Below are 22,195 nucleotides of genomic sequence, written 5' to 3' on the forward strand. Positions count from 1 at the left end.
TCCAAAAGGAATCTCTAAATGAATAGATTAAGATAATTTTCCTTATCATTTCCATGTGGTTGGATATTGCCACCGTATGAGGAAGTTTTGCTTTCAGAGAAAAGGTATTTAAATACCTTCAAATGAGCTTTACAATCAGTTAGTCAGCTGAAGTCTGATGACCCTTTTCAAAAGGAAAATATCTACTGAGCAATTATACCATTTCATTATACATTTGTACACAAATTATATTCTAGATTTCTTTGTTCTGCAAAATTTCCCATTTAATCCAAATGCAACTGGTGCATGAACTGATCTTCATTTTAGACAGGGGAGAAACTAAACTGCACAGCACACACCTCTACTACTTATTTCTAGCTGAATTCGTTTCACACAACTCATAAAACATCCTGAGTCAGATGGGATCCACAGAGATCACCAACTCCAACTGCTGGCTCTACAGAGCACCACTCACAATTCAAACTGTAGTTCTCAGAGCACTGTCAAATGCTTCTTGAAATCCAGCAGGCTTAGCACTGTGACCGCTGCCCTGGGGAGAATATTCCAGCGTCTGACCACCCTCACAGTGAAGAACTTTTCTCTAATACCCAACCTGCCTTGTCATAGAATCATAGAATCATAGAATCACCAAGGTTGGAGAAGACCTTCAAGATCACCCAGTCCAACCGTTCACCTATTCCCAATAGCTCCCACTAAACCATGTCCCTCAACACAACATCCAGCCTTTCCTTGAACACCCCCAGGCTCGGTGACTCCACCACCTCCCTGGGCATCCATTCCAGTGCCTGACCACCCTTTCTGAAAAGCAATACTTCCTAATGTCCAGCCTGAATCTCCCCTGCCGTAGCTTGAAACCATTCCCTCTGTTCCTATCACTAATGACACAAGAGAAGAGGCCGACCCCCAGCTCACTACAACCTCCCTTCAGGAAGTTATAGAGAGCAATGAGGTCTTCCCTGAGCCTCCTCTAACTGTCTCTACTGCATGCCCTCCCCTTGGGTCCCGCCACCAGTCACCAGAGAGATCAGTGCCTTCCTCTGCTCCCCTTGCAAGGAAGTTGCAGGCCCCCATGAGACCTTCTCTCAGTCTCCTCTTCTCTAGGCACAACAAACCAAGAGACTTCAGCTGTTCTGCACACACCCTAGCTTTCAGACCCTTTAGTGCAAAATCACAGAATGGCTGAGGTTGGAAGGGACCCCTGGAGGTCACCTGCTCCAACCCTCCTGGTCAAGCAGAGTCACTTAAAGTAGGCAGCCCAGGGCTGCATCCAGAGGACTTCTAAACACCTCAAAGGAGGGTGGCTCCACAGACTCTCTGGTCCGGTGCTCAGTCACTCTCATAGTAAAGAAGAGTTTCCTGATCGGATGGAACCTCCTGTGTTTCAATTTATGCTCATCACCTGTTTCTTTAGGCTGCTTTGCAAAGTGCCACAGAATTTTGATACTGCTTTAATGAATCATCCAAAAGGGCAAAATATTAGTGTTAGGCTTTTGGCAATACCTGCTTGTTGTCCTGTTCATTTTTTTTCTGCTGATTCTCAGCTGAGAAGCTTCGCTGCTTTGCCTGAAACAAAAAAAATTATGAAATATATGAACTTAATGAGTCACTGATAAAAATATGTAACTAGCTCATGAAGGGCCAGAAGCATCTCTCTAATGATGTCTTGAAAAGAGGGCGACTTAATTTCCCTTACTGCAGTTCCATAAGGACAGTTAAATTTTAATGATCGTAGAGTAAATCAACATGGAAATTGAGCACATGGAAATTATTTCTAGCTCCTAAACTGAGTAGCCATTTTAGCACTATGATACGACTGAAATAACATGTTCCAAGTGCTTGCCAGCTGGTAACTATTTCTCCAAGAGGCTGCTGGGATAGAAGCCTGGGTTAGCCCGAAGTTTCAGAACTGCCTACATTTTCTCTTTCAGTAATCATGCTACAAATAACAAACAAAAACATTTAAATATAAAGGCAGATTTTAACACCATTTTATAATGAGGTAACTTCTGAAAGAAGTGAGACATACCTAAATAAAAGGGAACTGTAAGCCCTTTCTCTTTGCCACTGTGTTCTTGCAGAACAAGATCAAAAGTATTCCTGCTCTTTTCAAACCAGAAACTTTAAGTGATTTCCTGAATCGCAGTAAGCTCTGCACGGTCCCCTCTGTCTCTTCAGGAAGTTATTTCTGCCGCCTTTGTAAAGTTCTTTGTTCTTTTTTTCCTTTGAGAGATTTCTTATCTCTCTTGTAGTGAATGTTCCCTATCACTCAGACACAACTCTTCTCTTTCTATGCAGAATAATGGGAGGCATGTTTTATTCTTCGTTGCAAAGCCCATCACTGCCTCCTTTCTAGGCATGGCCAATGTGGCCAGTAAAAAGCAAGCATGACTTGTTTGTGGCTGAGATGCATGTTTTGTAACAGCACATTACTCACTGATTTTCACCAAAACAGCACCAAGGCTATATTGTTTCTCAATTAATGCTGACTTACCTCCAGAAAGCAGCCATTTGTTTGGTGCTGTTACTTCGATAACATTTGATCATGAATCATCTGATCACTACATTAGGAGATGGAAATCTTGTCAAAATAACCAGATCACTAATTTACAGTCTGGCTGAACATTTACACCTAAGAAAGTGACCCTGCCTGGAGAACTTCACTGTAATGATCCTGCCATCACCTACAACACTTTAGCATTTAAATAAACAGAATTACTTTTCAACAAAAAAATAAAACTGAATCCTACCAAATCTAGCTATGTTTGGGTTTCTTCACAGTTATCTTGATCTATTCTTGGCAACATGGGCTTAAAAATGACCATCACATTTCTGCAAAATTATGATTTACTGCATGCCAGCTGAGCTGCAGTGACAGATTCTGTGAGTGTTCTTAGTCCATGACAAGTGCACTTTGATACAGTTTTTAGCTCTCTACAGGAAAGGATTCCTGACCTTGGGTTTAATATTATTAAAAAAAAAAAATCACTGTAGATACAGGAGATAGAGAACATTTTCTGCTTTATCTATTTATTTAAGATGGTATTTATACTTCTAGATGCACATTATTCACATACCTGATCTTCTCGTTCAAAACCTGGTGCTTTAGGATAGCTGGATGTTGGTGAAGAAACACCTGAAGTGCTGGACTCAGAACACAAAACACCATTTGCTAATGATCTCTGTCTACAAAGAGGTCCAAGGGGTGACAAAGAACTACTGCTACCAGAACTTGATGTTACAGGTGGACTTGAAGAACAGGAAATCTGTAGGGGACAGAAAACAGTGTCTAATATATTCTGTAACACTTTTTATGTTTATAACAAAATTCTCCCCTCCTAAGACAATAAATTGAAATTATAAATTAATTTCACTCTTTTCTTAATACAATGCTAACTTCAGCATATTTGTGTGTATTATTGGTGTAAGCTGAAAAAAGTACCAGATGACAGATGTTGAATATATATATATTCAAATTGATACAAAAATAAAGATAAAAGAAAGTTCTGCAATATACCTTTCTAACTCCTCTCCTAGCTGACAAAATTTTCTATTACAGAATACATTTACTACCCCTGTAATCAAAAACCTTTCTACTACCAAAACACTCTGCACACTGCATCGCTGTAAGAAGCTTTAAGTAAAGCATGACCGGGTGAGACATCACTTCACATATTAATAAATTAGGACAGAAAAGAGGGGATCTTTCAAGATCTTTCAACAATGAAATTTTTCCTATAGAAAAAAAAAAGACACAGATAAGTTAAGCTGTCCTTTAGTTGTATGTTTGATTAACAACAATGCTTCTCACTATAGCATTCAGAATAATTGCATCTTAAGACAAAAACAAGGGCAGAAAATACAGGTAATACATGATTAAGTCTGGTTTCCGGAGCAGACATTCTGTTTAGGTTTTCAAGACCTGGTAAATATTACCTTCTGACATTTAGTATAGCTTTGATGTTTTTTTCCTCTTTTGTTGACATACAAAGAAATAAAAAAGAGTTGCTTAAGGAATAAAATAATTACATATTGGCAGTGCTGATCAGTGCTAGCTATTACAGTCATTTACACTTACGTTTCCAGACTGCCCACTGTTACTTGTAACACTGTTTGTGGCATTAACGCTGCTGCTCCATTCATTTGTGATTCCTAGGCTGTCTGTTGAGAACAGGTGAGCACCTGGTTTGACTGAAAAGTAACAACAGCATCGTAATTACTGGGTTGGTTTTGCTTTTGGTTTTTTTTTGTTTTGTTTTGTTTTCCCCTCTCCCCAGCCCAGAACCACTTTACTTAATAATAAACAATGGAAAGAGAAACTTCTGCTTACAGTGCTTAAGAAGGAATATTAACCTTTGAGAAAGTTTATTCTTAACTTAGATGTAAATTACAATCAATCATTTGTTAATTTTAATACCAGAAAATTCATCTCAAAATAACTGAACAATTACCTCCCAATTTCCCCAAAGCCTACTTTGTTGAACTATTAAACATCTCAGACATTTGATTATTTTAATTTAACATCTTAAGGAGATTTAGTCTTCAATTTTTACATACAAATAACAAGTTAACAAAAAATTTTTTATTTTAGTAAACAATTGCATTTAATGATATTCCTCCCCTCATGCACACAATACCTCCAAGAAAGGGAGTAAGGACTGGGAAAAAAAATCTCTCAAACCCTACAAATCCTGCAAGATTTTTTTTTTCCACCTCTTGCAACTAATGCACTTCTGAAGGGGTAACAGTAAGCTACTACTTAGAAATCAAATGTGAACATTTCTTTCCTAGGAACAGTAAGTAGCTCTGCTAGAGTGCAGGGCTACGCCAGAAACAGGATGAGTGTGAGACAGAGACACCTCTCTTCACTGCAGACAGTGCAGCTGTGGACTGTTTCTAGCAGTGCAGTTTTTGCTACTCTGCCTATTAGCAATAAGTGAGAGAAATACATTAAATTTGAAATGTTTGCTTCTACAACCATTCTAATTCCTTCTAATAGCAAACACCATCATTTCTGGCCAGCTCCACGGAAGTTACAAACTCTACACTGGAAGCACCCCCCAGCTTAACTGTATTTCCACAAAGACCTACGGATGTGGTTGCAGTCCCACATGGGGGCCCCACTCATGGGCACCACTGAAACTCCTGAAAATCTGTCTTGAAGGAATAGTGAAAATTCATCATGGCCTTAAGAAATCAGGAAGGAAAAAAAGAACAAACAACAGGTCAGCTGATTGTGAAGAACTCACTGAGAGAAGACCAGGAAGACTACCATAGAAAACACATGCTTCCCCAAGTCAGTTCAACAGAGAATGGTAGAAGCCACTGAGAAATGTATGAATGGCGGGAAGGATTCCACATAAATTTATCTAAGTTTACTACAGTAGTTTCAATAGGACAACGAGTGTATTTACAAGTCCAACAGGTATACTTTTGGTAAGTCAAGCTCAAAGAGTTGTAGGGACAAGCTGCATTTGTAAAGAAAACTTTCTGTTCTGCTGCTGCTGCAAATTTGATGTTCATTCAGCAACCTCCCTTAGCAATATAATATATTGGAAAATATGGAATGAATTTCTAAAAACAAGTGACATCAATTGCCATTTGCCCCTTAAAATTAAGGATTTTAAGTCACTCTTGCTGCAGGTGCTTAAAAATAACACTGATAGAAAACAGTAATTCTCTTACTTACTTTCACCATGTGCAAATGCACAGAACGGGCCCCGAGGGCAGTAACCCGTCTGGCGCATATCATTGCACTTTGTAGACTTGTATATCTAAACAAAACAGAAGTGTGATTAACTGAAGCATATTTCCTACTGAGCAATAAAACAGATAGAAAATTTTAAAGCCTTTAAATGAAAAGTTCTTAATATTAAATTAATAGCAATACATTTAATATAGTTTTCTCAGAAAACTCAGTTCTTGCATTTCTAAAATCAAACAGAAAAGCAGAACAGTAAGAAAATTAAACCTCAAACGAGAATCCTAACCTCATTGTGTAATAATAAATATTAACAATACCATTTTAGAAAGCCTTGCTTAAATTGCTTTTGTTTTCCATGAGGTATAGAAACAAGTCAAACACCAGTCAAAGTCATTAACACCACTGTAAGAAATTTTACAGGAGAAATAATGTCTGTATGTCTGTATGTCTGTACGTCTGTACGTCTGGGGCTGCTGAATCATGGCCTGAACCTCTGATTGCTCACCTGAGGCGAGCACTGAGTCAGCCCTGGAGCACAGGTGAAGGCAATTCAGCTGCACTGCAGGAAGGGGTGGAGCCAGGCTGCACCTCTCCCAGACCTATTTAAGAGCTGACTGCCAGTGGGCAAGGATCTCTTCTAGAGATCTGCTCTGCTGGAGTTTTGTAGTGAGCCCAGGATAGGGTGAGTGTCCTTTCCTGCTCTAGTATAATAATTATGTAAGCCAAGCTCTCGGATATACCATATCATCTGTATATTCATTCATTCTACAATATACCAGAATGTATTAAGAAGAAAACAAAACAATCTGCCTTTTTTCCTACACACTGCCTGCATTGCTACACCTCTAATATTTAAATCTTACTAACGTTCAAATATCTTTCTCTAACCTGACTGAGGCATGTGAGAACTGAAGTAACACTGACAGTTCAGGGCAGCAATCATGATGTAAGCTGCACACAAAATCCAGGTGCAGTTTCCTGGCTCTAACGGGATCTCTTGTCTTTGTATGTCACATGGCTTAGACAAAGCTGACACAGAACAATGTTTATATCAGAACAACATTAACCTATTTGAAAGCACACAGATTCTTTTGATAATTAATTCCAGGAATTTGCAGATCTGTGGCAAATGGCAGTGGTCCCCCAAGCTTTGGCAACAGAAACATAGAAATAATTTATTTTTCCTTAAACACTGAACAGGAGACAAAACACCCATAGTGCAGGGAAGCATCCACCTGAAGAACACACTTCATAGAGCAGTGGGACTCATCTTTCTACCAGTTTCACTGGGAGCTATCAAAGCATTGCAAAACATGAAGGAGTAATTTGTGGACACCATACCCAAATCAGGAAATGAAGCTGGATCCTTCTCTTACCTGTTCTTTGGTTATTGGTAAATATAAAATCCCAACTCTGTATATCTTATGCTTATTGTGCAGAAGGAAAAAGTAGTACTACCAGATGGCTTCAACAAAAGCAGTAGCTAGAAGTTGAGTCTTGAATTGTTGTCCTAATCACAAAATCACTCCTAGTCCTATGAGATACCCAGGTGGTGAGAAATGCCTACTGATACTTAAAACTATTGTAAGAAGTGACAATATAGAGAAAATCAGAAGAGCGTAGGGGCCAGAGCTGGCCCGGATTCTGGAGATGGCCACATCGTCCACATGTACCAATGTTACAAAGGCTGCCATTTAGCAGTGGTGGAATAAAGCTATTCCTAAATATGATAACTATAAGATTTCTTCAAAAATCAGTCATTGAGCCAAAAGGCAACGAGAATATTCTTTATCTGAATCTGGTGAAGCGTGAGGACACAAAGTCCAATATAAAAAGATAAAGCTGGATAAAGTGACTATGAATTGAACTTGAAGGACACAGAAAAGTGATGCTGAATTAATGCCCTTGATTTCAAATCAGTAGGATGAGAAATGAAGGCAAATGGTAACCACCATCAAACAGACTGAATTTCACTGCAGAGTAAAATGAGCACTTCACATCCTCTACCTCTAGTCAGAGGCTCAAAAGCTGTGTGGAATTTCCATTCTAACCACACAGCTACAGCCAGAGCTTGAGCAAAGGGAAATGATTACAGAGTACAACGTTGAATAGAATCTCCTTTGAGCAGAAGCACGTTGCTAGTTTCTGTGAAATTAAATGCTACAGCTAAAATTAAGCGAGCTGATAACCCTGTGACCACGAAGCTGTCTTGTGTACCAGCAGGAATTATGTCCAACATTTCAACAAAGGCAGTACAGCTAATGGAAATAAAGATGGACAAAGACTGAGATGATCCAGCTGATGTGGGGGCAAACTAAAACTACCTTTGGTTCAGGGCCAGGAAATGAATTAGGCAACTGTAAGTGAGAGGTTTTAAAGAGTGGCGTGTAAAGCAGCTGCAGTTGGCACATACTTGTAGTAAAGCAGTCGTACCAAAAGCACTACCTATGGCTGAGGCATACTAGGCATAGCACCCATTAAGTTTGAGAAGAGCAAAAAGAGCTGATTGAGACCACTGTGAGTCCACCAATTATTCTGTCCTAATTTAATTAAGGACTGAAAGAAATAGAATAAAATTAAAGGTACATTTGGCAAAGCCTGCCATAGTAGACTCATTATTGAACTTTGATAAATCAAAGATTCTTCTCTAAAATGAAAAAGTGGTCATTCTAATAAGACATCAATAAACTATGTGGAGAGAATAATTAATTCAGATAATGAAGATTATGACTATTACCAATGTAAGGTATCTGCTGTTAAATGGGTAGATTACAATGGATGGTAAGAAGAAGGAAGGCAGCAGGCAAAATTGGCATCACACCTCAAGCCTCAGCCTTCTGACTTATTTTTAGTATTTTCATTAATAGCTTTGTCATAAACTAAAGTATGATAGTTATACTAAGCAGGAAGACACTGTTATTACAGAAAAGGGCTGGAATACAACATGGAAGAAATTAGGTAATCTGAAGTAAATCCATACAGTAAAATCTCTAGTAATCAGCAAGGACAGAGAAATTCTGGAGCAGCATCTCAGGACTGGAGATAGTAAACACCTACTTAATATAAAGATGCAGATGGTCAACCTGATAGGGGACGTGATAAGGAGGAGTTTGAAAACAACCTTGAAGTCAGTATTCTAGGAGTTTCTTTCAGTGATGTGCTCTTGAGATTACTTCAATAATCTTCATAATTGGAAGAGAAAACAGCAATTACTCGAGTGGTCTTTGCTTGTAACTTACTAAGCTTTTAACTTCCTAATGCAGCCAACATCCTGCTGTGAATTCTTTATGCCTGGTCAGAGGTCCCAAATCCCAGATAGATCTCAAGTACTGTACAGGTAGCTTCTTACATAACATGTCTTTTCAGTATCATGGGTTTCTTCCTCCATTAACTGGAAAATCTAATACTTTCCTAGTGCTGCAATAACATTTAAATCTCAGCAGATAACGTGGCACTGCTCTCTTCCCCAGCACTTTTATGCTCAAATATCCAGCAAAAGAGTGTTACAATGAGTGTACCTATAGAGGAATGTAAATTCACATTCTTTTTCTGGAGTGTCTTCCTTTAGCCAGTAGGAAGAGACACTGCTCTTTCCACTTTCTCTATTCATAGAGAAGATTCAGATTCATAGAGAAGATTCATAGGCGTATTCAGATTCTTGCAATTATTTGCAATACAGCTTTTAACAATGCTCAAAACTGTAGTTTGTCCCAAGTTACTGGACAAAAAGTTGGGTAAAATTTATACCCAAATCTTACATATAGGCAATCAACATAAAAAAAAGGGTTTTCAGAAGTCATGTGAGAAGTCAGTTCAGTTACTAGATTAAAAGCATCCAAATGCTGCAGGGAATGTGAATTCATTTTTTACTAAGTAGTATAATAAAAATGCCTAGCAGTGAAAACCACAGCTGTAAAATTAATATTTTCAGCAAATTTTGCTTAAACCAATAATTCAACTACTGGAAGAGCTGCATGACTTTTCTCTCCAGATGTGACATATTTTTCACATGTATCATCTTTAACAGGTACTCGAGTACATAATAAATTTAAAATCACTAAAAGTAAGAAGAAGCTCATTTCTTACCTCGGGATGAAACTGCTGCTCTGTACGAGAATGACAGTATTGGCAGCTATCCCCACTTTCACACCTTGAAGGTTCACCCCATTCATCTGCATGTTTTACACTGGGGCAAGGAGTAGACCTAGAAACAAATGATGCCCAGAGCACGTTTCTATCTAATTCCTAGCAGAAGTCTCAAACAAATTCCCATTCCATCTGAGGAGCTTTGCTTCTGGGACCTACAAAGTTGTAAATTCTAGGAGAAAACTAGCCTTTTGCCTTTGACAGAAGGAGGAGCAAGTAGGATTCCAGCTTTCTTCTGTCTGGTGACATTTATGGACAGTCCTGAGACTGTCAAGCAAAACCCATCAATTCTAAAGCCTATAGCACAGCACGATGAAAACACCAAGTAAATGAAGAAACCAATGTTTCAGAATGACAGACTCTCTCTAAAACTAAGCGAAGAGATGCATTAAAGTTTGGTCCTAAAAGTACTGCTCAGAAAAAGAAAATCTGAGGAGTGAAAACAGCAGAAAGCCAGAAATTATAACTGGTCTTTTCCCAACAAAGAAGGTATCCACCGGTGATTCTTGATTTTTCACTAAAAATTATAGCTTTCATTCTTCACAGAAAAAACAGAACATTTTTTACTACCGTTTCATGTTTTTATTCTTCAGAAGTGACTGACCATTCTGAACAGATGAGGTTTTTTCTCCCACAATAAATAAATAAATGAATAAATAAATAGACAAACAAACAGCAAAGCCACTGGGAAAGAGATGTTTTTATTCCACTGGGAATACCCATAGCATAAGAGCCCAAACAAACTAGTCCACTAACAACTGTCTGACTGACAAAGAGTGCACTGCAAATATTCATGTACCTGTATTTGAACGTCCTGGGATTCCGTCTCCTGTCGCGGCTGTTGTGGAAATGCGGACACGCGTAGCCCTGGCGGCACAGCCTGGGTGGCTTTGTGCACTGCTCTGTCTTGTAGCCAGCTAGCACAAAATTTGTGTCTGTAAACAGGTCAAAAATTCAGAGAAATAAGCAACTAGATTTTGTATTTCAAGCGCCTTGAGTTAGCTTAGGAATCACGCTGTTTTGTAAAAACAATGTTATGAGTCACAGATTCATCCATCCTTATAAACCCAGATACTTTCATGCAAAGACATCTTCATCAAATTTATATTCTATAGCAACTGTATGATAAAGTACACAAATACAGAACTACCAACCTTGGTAGAGAAACCATCCAGAAATTCTCACTGCATCTATTCAACATTTTGAAAATGAAAACCTTAAGCAATACTACTCATTTCAGTAAGACAAACACTGAAACCATTTCAAGTTCTATATCTACAGCTTTTTTTAAGTTTAGTGCTGACGCTCCTTATTTCACCAAAATTTCTTTCATGGTAAGGCATACTAAGACTAGCTACTAAAATCTTCCAGGACAAGTTCTAGAGCCTCTTTTAGACTCCTGCCTCTTTATCTACATCTGGTGCCAGTAAGGAGGAATTAGGACATGAAAAAGAAGGTTCTGTCTAGAAACAGAAAAAGACAGAAAAACAACGGAGCAAGCAAACAAATTAGAAGGTAAAATTTGGCTAATCGTCAGCATGGAACAGTGAATTACACCAAACCAATCTAATTCCTTCCTAAGGTAGGAAAACGGTTCCAGGTATGACTGAAGCAATCACTATTACGTTTCTTGTCTTTAGCAAACCTGAGATGTTCACAAAAACACATACAGCAAAATTCCTACCAAATCTGTGGAAAACAAGCTGAAGAAGCATTCTCAAAGAGTAATTAATGGTGTACTCTAAATTAGCAAGGCTTACTGATCAGAGTATCACACAGAGTCTGCAGTTCCTTCAGTCCTCTTCAATAGTTTAATTTAAAACTGAGGAAAACAAAGCTGAAATCACCAGCTGGATGATTATTTTCAGTCTCTGGCAACTATATGCAATCCCACCACATTTAGTAGGATGTAAAGAAGTCACACAGCATTATATAACGTAACACTTCAGCAATGCAATGAATCCAACAAAAATGCTTGTAGTTGGTTAATTTTGCTGTATTTTCTTTATTTTTTACCTTCCTATACAAAAATATTCCAGTATTTTTCATCTAGAGCTGACAACAACAAGACTGTACATTTCAGTACTTACATGACTGGAATTCATCCTCTATCAGAATAAAAAAATATATACATAGCAGGGACAAATATCATAAGATTATCTTCCTTGAATTCCTTAGGGACAGTATCTTCATGGCACCTCTCCCTATCTTACTGTCCATGCATGAAATTTTGAAAGTGATTCTATCCTGCAATCTTTCCTATAGTAACATTTGGACAAGAGTTCTAATAATAGCAGCTGACACTAACATCTGTGGCAGTGTAAGAAGCAAGTGAAAACCAAACTTGAAAGTCTTAAGAAAACCAAAACAATTGGTTTTAAGCAATCTCACATAGCGCTTTCAAGGCACTCACATCTGAATACTCTCCTCCAATTTTCTATTTAACATTTTACTTCATTCCTGCTAGTCAATCTCCGCAAAGAACAAAGATTTGTTAACTATTCAGTTACTGACTTAAAAAACGAAGACTGATCATTATTATACTTAGCACAAGACAGAGCTCCTACTGACTTGCATGAATAGTTTCCCAATTGATACAGATTAGCAGTACTTGTATTAAGTAAGCTGAGACATATTGAACAAAATATTCAAAACAGTTTCAATTTACAATCTCAATATAAATGTGACAGACTACCACAAAACTTCTCACAAATATCTGTAATACTTATAGAAACCATTTTTTTTACTCTATTACAAAAAAGACTTCATAATATCTCCCAAGTTCAGACCCAAGATCAACAAATTGGATCAAACATCATCAAAGAAATAGAGAAAGGAGACAGGGTGACATTACCCTGCCATCTTGGATCTTCACTAAGGATCTTCTCAATCATTGCTTGACTTGCTAAATTCCCTGGTTGCAGATCTGGAATGCCTTCACCACATCCTAGCTGCCCATTCTGTAAAGTTTCCTGCGCCTGAAGTTCTCTGGAATGGGGAAAGAAAGTAACACTGCAAAACTGTATAGCTACAGTAACCCTAGCTGTCCTACAAAACATTTCTCATATTCCATCAACAAATTATCATTTAATCTAGATTCTAACAAATCTAAACTGGAATAAACAAGCAAGCAGACAGTCATAAGGAATAACCACATCAGACTAATCAAAGACTAATGTGACGGAATGCTGGCATTAAGTACACAGCCAACATTTGTACCAGCAGTGTAGCTCAGTGTGCTGATATGCTGACATTCTGTACATGTTATTCATTACTAATATTCTACATGACATGGTAGAAGTAGAAGAAATAACAGAAGTTACAGAAAGTGTGTTCAGCTCACTGTACCATTTCACAAGAGAAGCATACCAGGACAACTGGGAGATCTAACAGCAAATTATAATCACTGGGTAGAGCATCTCTTCTGCAAATATTTGTCACTTTTTTTCAAGTAAGCAATGCAAGCTTGGTGAACAATCAGAATGAGCACTACCTAACTAAAACTTGTTGTATGAGTGCTAAGAAACCTCTATCAAAAACCCAAGATAATTTTATTACACCTGTTTTACAAAATCAAGCTGCAGTTTCAACAATGACAAATTAGTTACATGGATTTAAAAAAAAAAAGAGAAAAAGAGATAATACAGCATAACTGTATTAGGCAGACTTTGAAGCAATGTTGACACAGGATGAGGAACCAGTCACCAGAGGTTCTACAATAGTCAGTCTTCATGAGAATCAAAAGCCTCTGCTGCTTTATCTAGGCACAGAGTCCAGGAGCTTATCTGCTCTTCCAAAATACTCCTACTCCAAGAATCTCTGAAGGGGAACTTGATAGTTGACAATGGAAATAGTTATTATATAACTCACATATCATTTCAAGAACTTCCCTGCTCTGTAGTATCTCCCAAGAAAAAGAAACATGACTAACTCAATGACAAGACAGGAACCTTTTAAGCTATCAAAATAAATCTTTTACAGAGTCAAGGAATGTGCAGAAAGGAAAACAGATATTGTTCCCAAAGAATGCTTTTTCTTAAAGGTGGAGGTGAGAAGAACAAGGCTCTTAGGTGAAATAAAGTTAATACCTACATCAATGACTCTACTATGACTTCTTCACTCTTACAATGAAAACCCCCTAGTATTGGTGGACATACTAGAGCAAAACTATCACTAAACATTGTTTGGACTTCCTTTATGAATGCTAGATATTTGAAATCAGGAGATGCAATGGCACACGACCATTTTTCACAAACAACAAAGCTTAATTTAGGTTCAAGCTGTTAAAATACAGACTCCCATTATGAGCATCTTCAGCTCTGTATGCAGCCAGAAGATGCTTATAGCCCAGTTTAGGCCACAACCAAAACTCATTTGTGCCACTACCATGACTCACCAAGTACCTTCTTTTGACAGTAATTTGCTCAAGTGTTAGAGAGGTAGAAAATAATACTGATATTATATACATGAAAAGAAAAAAACAAGAATGGCAGAAAGCAAAATGCCAAAAATAAGCTCAGAACCCGAAAAATGGCGTAACAGTTATAAATTTATAAACGTAAAAATCACATACAAATTTACAAGGCATACATGGCAAAGGATAGAACAACTGGTCTTTCATTAGTGCTAAGAATTACATATATGGCTCTTCAAACAGCAAGTTCCAAAATGTTAACATTTGCATTTCCTAGCATGCTCACACCTGCTATCTTGATGCACAGTAAAATGCATTCTTATGTTCTGTAGCTACAGATGAAATCACGTTTTTCACGCAAAGCACGCTACACTGCCCGGTGTGCAGCTGTAACAGACATGGCTTTTCCTGCTGAACAGGCTGCAGAATTGGAAATACAGACTACCTGATGTCATATACTGGAGGTCTAAGGTCATGCGGCCCATGAGCAAAGGCACAGTGAATCCCATTCTTCACGCAGTGACCCCGGGCATCTGTTTCATGAATGCATGTTCCAGTCTTGTAATATCTGAGATGGTATTTCCTTTCTGTATCTCCTGTTGTTCGATGTAGGTAAGGGCAACTATATCACAGAAAGAGGAAAGTTTAGGCTTTGCTTTATGTTTAAACATTCAACTCTGAATTCTGCTCTCTCTCGTTAACTCGTAACAAACAACTTTGCAGGATTCACAAACAAATCTGACATGTCAGCTTAACAATGAAAAGTGTTCATCTACTTCATAGTCTCCACTAAAATTACAAGAGTCCATACTAGGCTAGCTTACAAAGATATTCTTAACAAATACAGCAAACACCCTGTAAGAAAGCAACTCCTGAACTGAGAAATGTCATTGTCCATATTGGTACAAGCTTAAGGCACTTCCTCACTATAAGAAAATTGTTTACTGTTTTTTTCTTTTTGTTTTTTAAATGCTACAGTTACCTACAATAAAGGGGTACTTGCGATATCATGTTTTGTTCTGCCTGATCCTTATAGACACAGAACCTCTTGAACAGCAAACTGAAATTGCCTGAAAGCAAACTTAAATTGACTTCTCTACAAAAAGCAAGAGAAAAATTCCTGTATCAGCAATAAATCTTTGTAGGTATACTTACCATTTTCAAGACACAACTTGAAACTCTGTGAGGCCTGGTCTGTATTCTAAGTCATTAACATCATGTATGGATTGTAATTCTATCAGTTGTAAACAAATGGGGAAAAAAACACATATGCAGATGTGTCTGTTCTCCCCAAGTTTACTTCAGTGTAATTCATTTCGGTCACTGCTGGGTTTGAAAAAATATTTCTCTCCAAAAATTACTTTCTCCCATCCTAAAGTAAAAAGAAACTACATGAAAAAACTTGGGGTGTGGTACAGAACAACAAATGGAAAACCCCACAGAAATACGTTCTTGTAGACAGAGGGAGAATGACAAAGTACTAAGCAGAGTTTAGCATTCATAAGGACTGACGTTAGCCTAAGCTTTGCTATGTTCTAAGAAGACTATTTAGAAAACAGATTAAGCAATTTACTTGCAAAATTTACAACTCTATTTATATACTAAAATCGAAACAACAATTTTTGTCTATCCTGCTAAGATACCTGTAGCTTGAACTGATTTCCAAGAATTGATGCTTCTTATGATTTCTAAGATGCAAGTTTGTTTCTTTTAGAAATTTTAAAACACTCAATCAAGATAAATGGTGTATGGGAACTTCTAAGTTACAGCCTGAACTACTGATTGAGCATCTGGAAGAAGAGACCCAGTCAGCCCTGGGAGCACAGGTGGAAGCAATTCAACCTGTGCAATTGGAAGACCTGAAGGCCTCAATTAAGGGCTGACTGCCCCCACAGAAGAATCTCTTGCTGGAGATCCCTCCTTTGTGGGGTTTTTCCATCAGCCTATATCTTTAGAGACCAGAGAACATTCCTCTCTTGGTGACATCTTCTCAATGCATTGGTCCTGCTGCTGTTACAAATGGGTTGCAGCCAGTGAGTTCACTTACACCACTTTAAATCCCACCAGAATTAATTAGTGAGAAGACTAAGTACACCAAATTCAGTGCTACACCTCATTCTTCCAGTGTAAGACAAAACACAACCAACAATCAAGATCTGGAAGTAGTTCATTCACACTTCCTGGTTCTGTGTGGAAAGACAGATGGGATGCAATTTTTGTTGGAGCATTTTGGTGACTCAGCTGAACTTCATAAGAAATGCTTCGTGGTCTATGGTCAGCACTGTGCAGCCTTCCCATTCTGCTACAATTGCTACTGATACAGAAAAATGAGAAACCCCTTTGGGCTGGCAGAAGTATCAGACAGACTCTAGTCTTGTACTGAACTTGAAACAAATGAAATTGCAATCTGAAGTCATGTTACTACTGCTAGCTGTCCCACCACTAGCAGAATTTGTGCAGGAGTTAAGTGGGAAAACATACTAGCAGATTGTTCATTACAAATCACAACATACGCACACCACACAGGTGAGAATATTGTCTCAGTCTTATGCTTAATGCTCACTCCTCCATATTCATCTGTTTAATTTTGCTGGTTCCTGTTGAAAACAAGAAGTAAATGTCTCCCAGCCTGAAGCGTACGGGTTCACAACTCACTGCTCATCTCTGTGTCAGTGGCCCCTCAGTGGATGGCAAGCATTTTTGCTTTGATATCTGGGCTTTTTCCCTAGAGAAATTACCAATCAGAAGATGTCTCATAAAATGTTAAAGCCTCCAATTACATTCAAATGACTGCTTAAAAACAATTAAGGAATTCAGATATTTTGTCAGACAAAATACAGCTCCTTGCATGCACAGTGAGAGGGAGAAATACTCAAGTCACAATTTTTCCCACGTAAAGGCAAAACAGATTCCAAAAACAAGCTGATAAAGAAATATGAGCTCTCTCAGGAGTCTTATGTTTTCTTTGGCCTAAGATTTAATATTTATACCATCTACAACTACAGCAAAAGATTGCATGAGCTTTCATCTCACTTCTCAGCTCTTTGAAGCATCCCCTTATTTGCTTCTCCCAGTGCAATCTTGCTCAGCTAACATTCTGCTTTCTTTTTCTTCCTTTAGTACCACTATCTATCGTTCAATAATGAAAAGTTAATTTTTGTCCCCAGTCAACAAAATGACATGAGCGTCCATTATCCTCTTGTTGATATTCAAATGAGAACTGCTCATGTTCATGCTCACACCTGAACAGGTACGTAACTGTTCTCTTTTAAATCATCCCCAAAGACATTTTTTGCTTTTTGTTTTACTTGGGCACAGTTCTAAATACTGTCATGCTGCCTATTACTTCTTTGTTGTTTACTTTCACTTGTCACCTGTTGTTTAGTTTGTAATTCCTGGGGAAAAATTCCACCTTTTTTTCTTCTGTGACTACAGCCTGGAACACAAAAGATATCTGATCCATGATGAGAGCTGCTAAACACTGCAATAACCAAATTAACTGTCTTCACATGTTAAAACACGTGAGCAGCATAACTCTCTATTTCCCGTCTGTTTCTCTGTTTTGATTTTTTTTTCCTGTCAGAAGTCTTTCCTTGCTTCCATCATTGCAGATGAAGCTAGTTCCTCTATGTTATACGACCACAATATACCCAGCTCCTCTAGACATGCCTGCCTGCCATGCCTGCCTATTTGCTCACTCTTATCTCTGCAAAGCTTCACCCCCTCCCCATGACTCCTGTGGCCTTTATCCAGAATAGAACATGCGTCCATGGAAAAGCAAACCCTAATGGTCAACTCAGACCAGGCTGCCCAGAACCACATCCAGCCTGGCCTTGAATGCCTCCAAAGATGGGGCATCCACAACCTCCTTGGGCAACCTGTTCCAGTGCATCAACACCTTCTGTGTGAAAAACTTCCTTTTTCCCTCTCTGCAGAGCCATCACAAAACAGTCCTTCTCCTTTACAGTCCATCAGTCCCTACACAACGCAGTTTGCACATACAATTTCAAAACTGTCAGGAGAAAAAACACAACACAGTAGCCAAAAAATGTTCAGGGACAACAGGAACAATACTAGGAGAAAATAAACTTCTTACATTCTGCTTTCAAAAAGGTTACAAAACAATAAGATAGCTCTAACTCCATGACAGCCTAAAGAGCACGTGCTTACATAAAAGCATACATACCAAAAACTCACAAATCACTCACAAAAAGTTCTCTCAGTCAAACTGCAGGATCCTATCAATCATTTTTGTAAGAAAAAATTAACATCGTTCTGTAAAGCCATTAATACTATAAAGTCCTAGGGACTGAAAGAAATCACTTACTCATCTCCATCTGGGCAGATTCCTGTAGTCTCATCATATTTTGTACAATAAACATCGGGACTGTAGTTAAAAGTTCCATCACGCCTTCGTATAGGTCTACGACGACGCTGATTTAGGAAATGCCAATGAAAACAGGTAAATGGTCTGTGCTGGGTACACTTGTGCTGCAAAAATAGAGGGCACTGCTCTGTCCTAAATTCCTTTAGATACCTAAAAAAATTAAACTGTGTTACAAGTTTATCTTATCGGAGGCACATCTTTACAGTACTAACAGGGCACTGGACAATTCAGTGCATTTAGCCCATAAATATTTTACAAATGTACCTGCACACTGTTATAGCTCCTATGTGTAATTAACCATTTAACAGCTGAATGAATACTTCTGAATGAGTGATTTCATTTCTGATGACAGATGTGTTACATATAAAACACTGGCACATTATTCTACATCATGTAATTGAGCTAAAAATCAAATAAATAAATTTAAAAAAACGCAGCATTCAGAATTTTGCCCTAAGTAACCACTACACAGATCATAAATCCACCAAGTACCTGAATAAGCATTCATATGGCTTGCTGTCACACAACAATAAAGGCTGTTTTAGCTAAAAAGCACTCCTAGCTTAACTGGGCACTTAATCACAATAATCCCCAGAATGTGGGCACTCTATACAGAAAGCTAGAGGACTGAAAGTAGTTTAAGAAGGTTAGCAGGAGCCACAAGAGGGGCTGCAGCAAGCTTATTTTAGGGAGTGTTAGGTTTGCATTGGGACAATCTAAATGTCTCTCTGAAGATTATTTAGGAGTAGAATCATAGAATTGTTTGAGTTGAAAGTGGCCCTTATAGGTCATCTAGTCCAACTCTCCTGCAATGAATACGGACGTCCACAGCTGGATCAGGTTGACAGAATCATAGAATCAAAGCAAGTAGGACAGCCCTTCATGGTCACCTCGAGCACAAAAGCTATTTAGGGAGTCTGAGCCTTTCCATTGCATATCACGATCACACCAGACTGGGCATTACTGTATTATTTGTCAAAGAATGCAAGACAGCACTCCTTCCCGTATCAGTTTATATATCCATTGGCCAGCTGAACAAAAGCATTACATCTCTAAGGTTACAGAGTACTTGCATTGGAAGGAGTGCTTGGGGACTTCACGGAACCTCGGATTTCCCAGAGGTCTCAAGAAAGGTACAGCACGTCTACCAGGTACAGGGGACTGAAGGCATCGGGCAGGGAAAGGGCTGGAGAGAATAAAGGGATCTCTAAGCTCTCAGCCGCTCAGACAGCACGGAGGATGTAACGGCACAGAGCTACAAGGTGCATCTTTCAGTTCTGCGTTCTTTAAACTGATCTGGACTGTGGGAGAAGAACGGGAACAGAACTTTTAGATGTCCAAAGCCGGGCTGCATAGCAGGATCCAGCCTGCAAGTGCTGGGAACGGGACACGACGGCACTCGGATCCACGTTAGGCGGCTTCTGCGAGCAGCGCAGGTTCTACACGAGCGGGACGCCAACGCCACACCGGCGTCCCGCGCCTCCACCCGGCCGACACGCAGCCGGGCCTCCTCACCGCGGCGGCCGGAGCCGGGAAAGAAGCGGAGCGAGGCCGCCGCTCAGCCCCGCCGGCGGAGCAGGAGGCCGCGCGTATCAGGCCTGGCGCTCGGCCGGGCCCTCCGCCTCTGAGCCCGGAGCCCTCCCCGCGCAGCGCCGGGCTCCGCGAAGCAGGCCGCCTCTAGAACGCGGTACCTACGTATAATGCGTCGGCTGCTCGGTCTGCGGGGTCCCGCCAGACCCTCCGCCCCGCGACACCGCTTTCGAAACGGACGGCATCGTCCCCAGCGGCCGGCAGGGCGCGTGCGCGGCCCGCCCCACTCCTCCCCTCAGCGGGCGGCCCCGCCTCGTCCTGCCCTGCGAGCGGTGCGCGCGCAACTGCACCGGCTGCGGCGCGAAGCTCACGGCCGCGACAGCGCGGCTCCTTCAGCCGGCAGCCCGGCGTTTTTCACTTCCCAAACAGCTGAAAAGCTTCGCTTGAAGTCACCTACCGCATCGCACGCGCAAAAACAGGACGCTTTACTGCCTTTGAGAAAGCAGTGCTTGCTAGCCCTATGCTCCGTTACTCGGAGTTACCCCCTGCTGCCCTGTTGTGGGGATGCGTTTGATTCTTAATGAAGGGCTTCAATCGCACAGAAGTTTTGTATCTTTACAGAGGAAAGCCTAAAATAAATAAATAAATAAATAAAAATACACCTAACTTGAAAGAGAATTAAGTCACACCAATGCGTTCTTCCTCTCCCAGGCAAGTCTCCAGAGTATCTGCAAATGTAGATAAAAATTAGATGCTAAGCTGGCTGTGAAATTAGGAGCTCCCTCCCCTCTCTGACGCAGATCAATCACTTACAGTTTCTACAAAATTCCCACCTAAGCACTGACCACTTTAGTTAGGCATGTCAAACACGTTATGCTGCAGAAAACCAGCACTAACTGTGCATTAAGTAAATCCTGCATTGTTTCGTAGAATTACAAAGTAATCTGAATATTAATCCATCATACATTAATACAGGTATCCTCAACATGATGTGAATGCACTCCATGCACTCCGTGCTAGCAGAGTGCCAGCTGAAGGTCACCTTCAGCAACCAAATTACAGACATACAGCTTTGATATTTTAATATGCTGTGCAACCAAGAGAAAAAAAAAAAAATCCATGGAAAAAACCGAGTTGAACACAACATATCTACAAATACATGCTAGTTTGCAATACATCCTGTCCATCCCTGCCATGCAATGCAGAAAAGGACTATTCATTCTGCTATTGCTGTAAGTTGCTAAGTGAAGACAAACAAAAAGCAGCAAGATAAATAAATCCTGTTTGCAAGATAAGGCTGGTGGTAGGACAGAAAAACATTTTCCAAATCAGGTGCGGGAGCAGCCTTTAAGCAGCTGAACTTTTGGCAGCTCCTTCACCACAGGTGCGCTCATCATCTCTCCTTCTGTATCTGTGAAGGAGCATCGCTTTGTTGTGCCGCGTCTAAAGGGTCCACGATCTGACCAGATAACAGGGCTTCCAGTTGCTCGTCAATCTCCGTTTTTTCCCTAAACGCACACCACAGCAACAGCCCACTGCACAGCAGGATGAGGGGCAGCACCTTCGCCCACGGCCTCTGGTAATCACTCCCCATAGACTGGCTGACGCTCCACACCCGCGGGCTGGCCTTGCTGGAAGAGAAGGGGATGGGTCCCTCGCTCTCTGGATCCTCTTTAACTGCGTCCTCGGTGCCACGCCGTCCCGCCAGCCACCTACGGGGGCCGGGCAGGAGCAAGACGCACCGCGCCCTGCAAAGACACGCGAGTCAGAGGTGCGGGACTGTCGGCTCCCGGGTCCCAGAGCCCAGCCCTCCGCCTCACCGCCAGCCGCCCCGCGCCCAGCTCATTCCTCCGCTCTCCTCCCCGCGCCGCCCGGAAGCGGAAGTGCGACCTCAGCGCTGCAAGCGGCGACCATGCACGAGCCGGCCGCAGGGGGGCGCTCGAGCGCTGCTGAGATGCGGCGGCCGGAAGCGGGAGGCGCGCAGGGTGCAGCCAGCTTCCGCAAGAGCTTCGACACG

The 22,195-nt window shown here is 40.4% G+C and overlaps 2 protein-coding genes across 14 annotated transcripts in view; both read right to left on the reverse strand.

Annotated features, from left to right (window-relative positions):
* UNKL (unk like zinc finger) overlaps positions 1-21,847 on the reverse strand; it is a 33,849-nt gene extending 12,002 nt beyond the window's left edge. Inside the window, exons 1-11 of one of the 13 annotated variants that reach the window (XM_048962212.1) lie at positions 21,740-21,847; positions 20,846-20,906; positions 18,589-18,695; positions 14,707-14,883; positions 12,702-12,835; positions 10,647-10,782; positions 9,788-9,905; positions 5,687-5,771; positions 4,076-4,188; positions 3,075-3,263; positions 1,501-1,563 (exon numbers count right to left, since the gene is read on the reverse strand). In XM_048962212.1, the coding sequence (XP_048818169.1) occupies positions 1,501-1,563; positions 3,075-3,263; positions 4,076-4,188; positions 5,687-5,771; positions 9,788-9,905; positions 10,647-10,782; positions 12,702-12,741 (744 nt within the window). In that variant the 5' untranslated portion in view covers positions 12,742-12,835; positions 14,707-14,883; positions 18,589-18,695; positions 20,846-20,906; positions 21,740-21,847. Of the gene's footprint in view, positions 1-1,500; positions 1,564-3,074; positions 3,264-4,075; positions 4,189-5,686; positions 5,772-9,787; positions 9,906-10,646; positions 10,783-12,701; positions 18,799-20,339; positions 20,611-20,635; positions 20,808-20,845; positions 20,907-21,739 lie in introns of those variants that run through there. The other 12 variants (XM_048962203.1, XM_048962210.1, XM_048962202.1 and 9 more) reach the window with 12 other exon arrangements.
* On the reverse strand, positions 20,913-22,102 carry C15H16orf91 (chromosome 15 C16orf91 homolog). Its single transcript, XM_048962233.1, has 2 exons — positions 21,999-22,102; positions 20,913-21,926 (listed from the first exon to the last, which is right to left on the reverse strand). Exons 1-2 carry the CDS (start codon positions 22,022-22,024, stop codon positions 21,572-21,574), a joined length of 381 nt encoding a protein of 126 aa, XP_048818190.1. The 5' UTR covers positions 22,025-22,102; the 3' UTR covers positions 20,913-21,571.
* Between the last annotated feature and the right edge of the window lie 93 nt (positions 22,103-22,195).

Source organism: Lagopus muta, chromosome 15, assembly GCF_023343835.1.
Source record: "Lagopus muta isolate bLagMut1 chromosome 15, bLagMut1 primary, whole genome shotgun sequence".
In the NCBI taxonomy this organism is placed as follows: domain Eukaryota; kingdom Metazoa; phylum Chordata; class Aves; order Galliformes; family Phasianidae; genus Lagopus; species Lagopus muta.

Coding starts and splice junctions, on each gene's coding strand:
- C15H16orf91 (XM_048962233.1), bottom strand. CDS start 22,024: ATGAGCTGGGCGCGGGGCGGCTGGCG. Junction 21,927..21,998: donor TGGGCGCGGGGCGGCTGGCG/GTGAGGCGGAGG, acceptor GTGTCTTTGCAG/GGCGCGGTGCGTCTTGCTCC.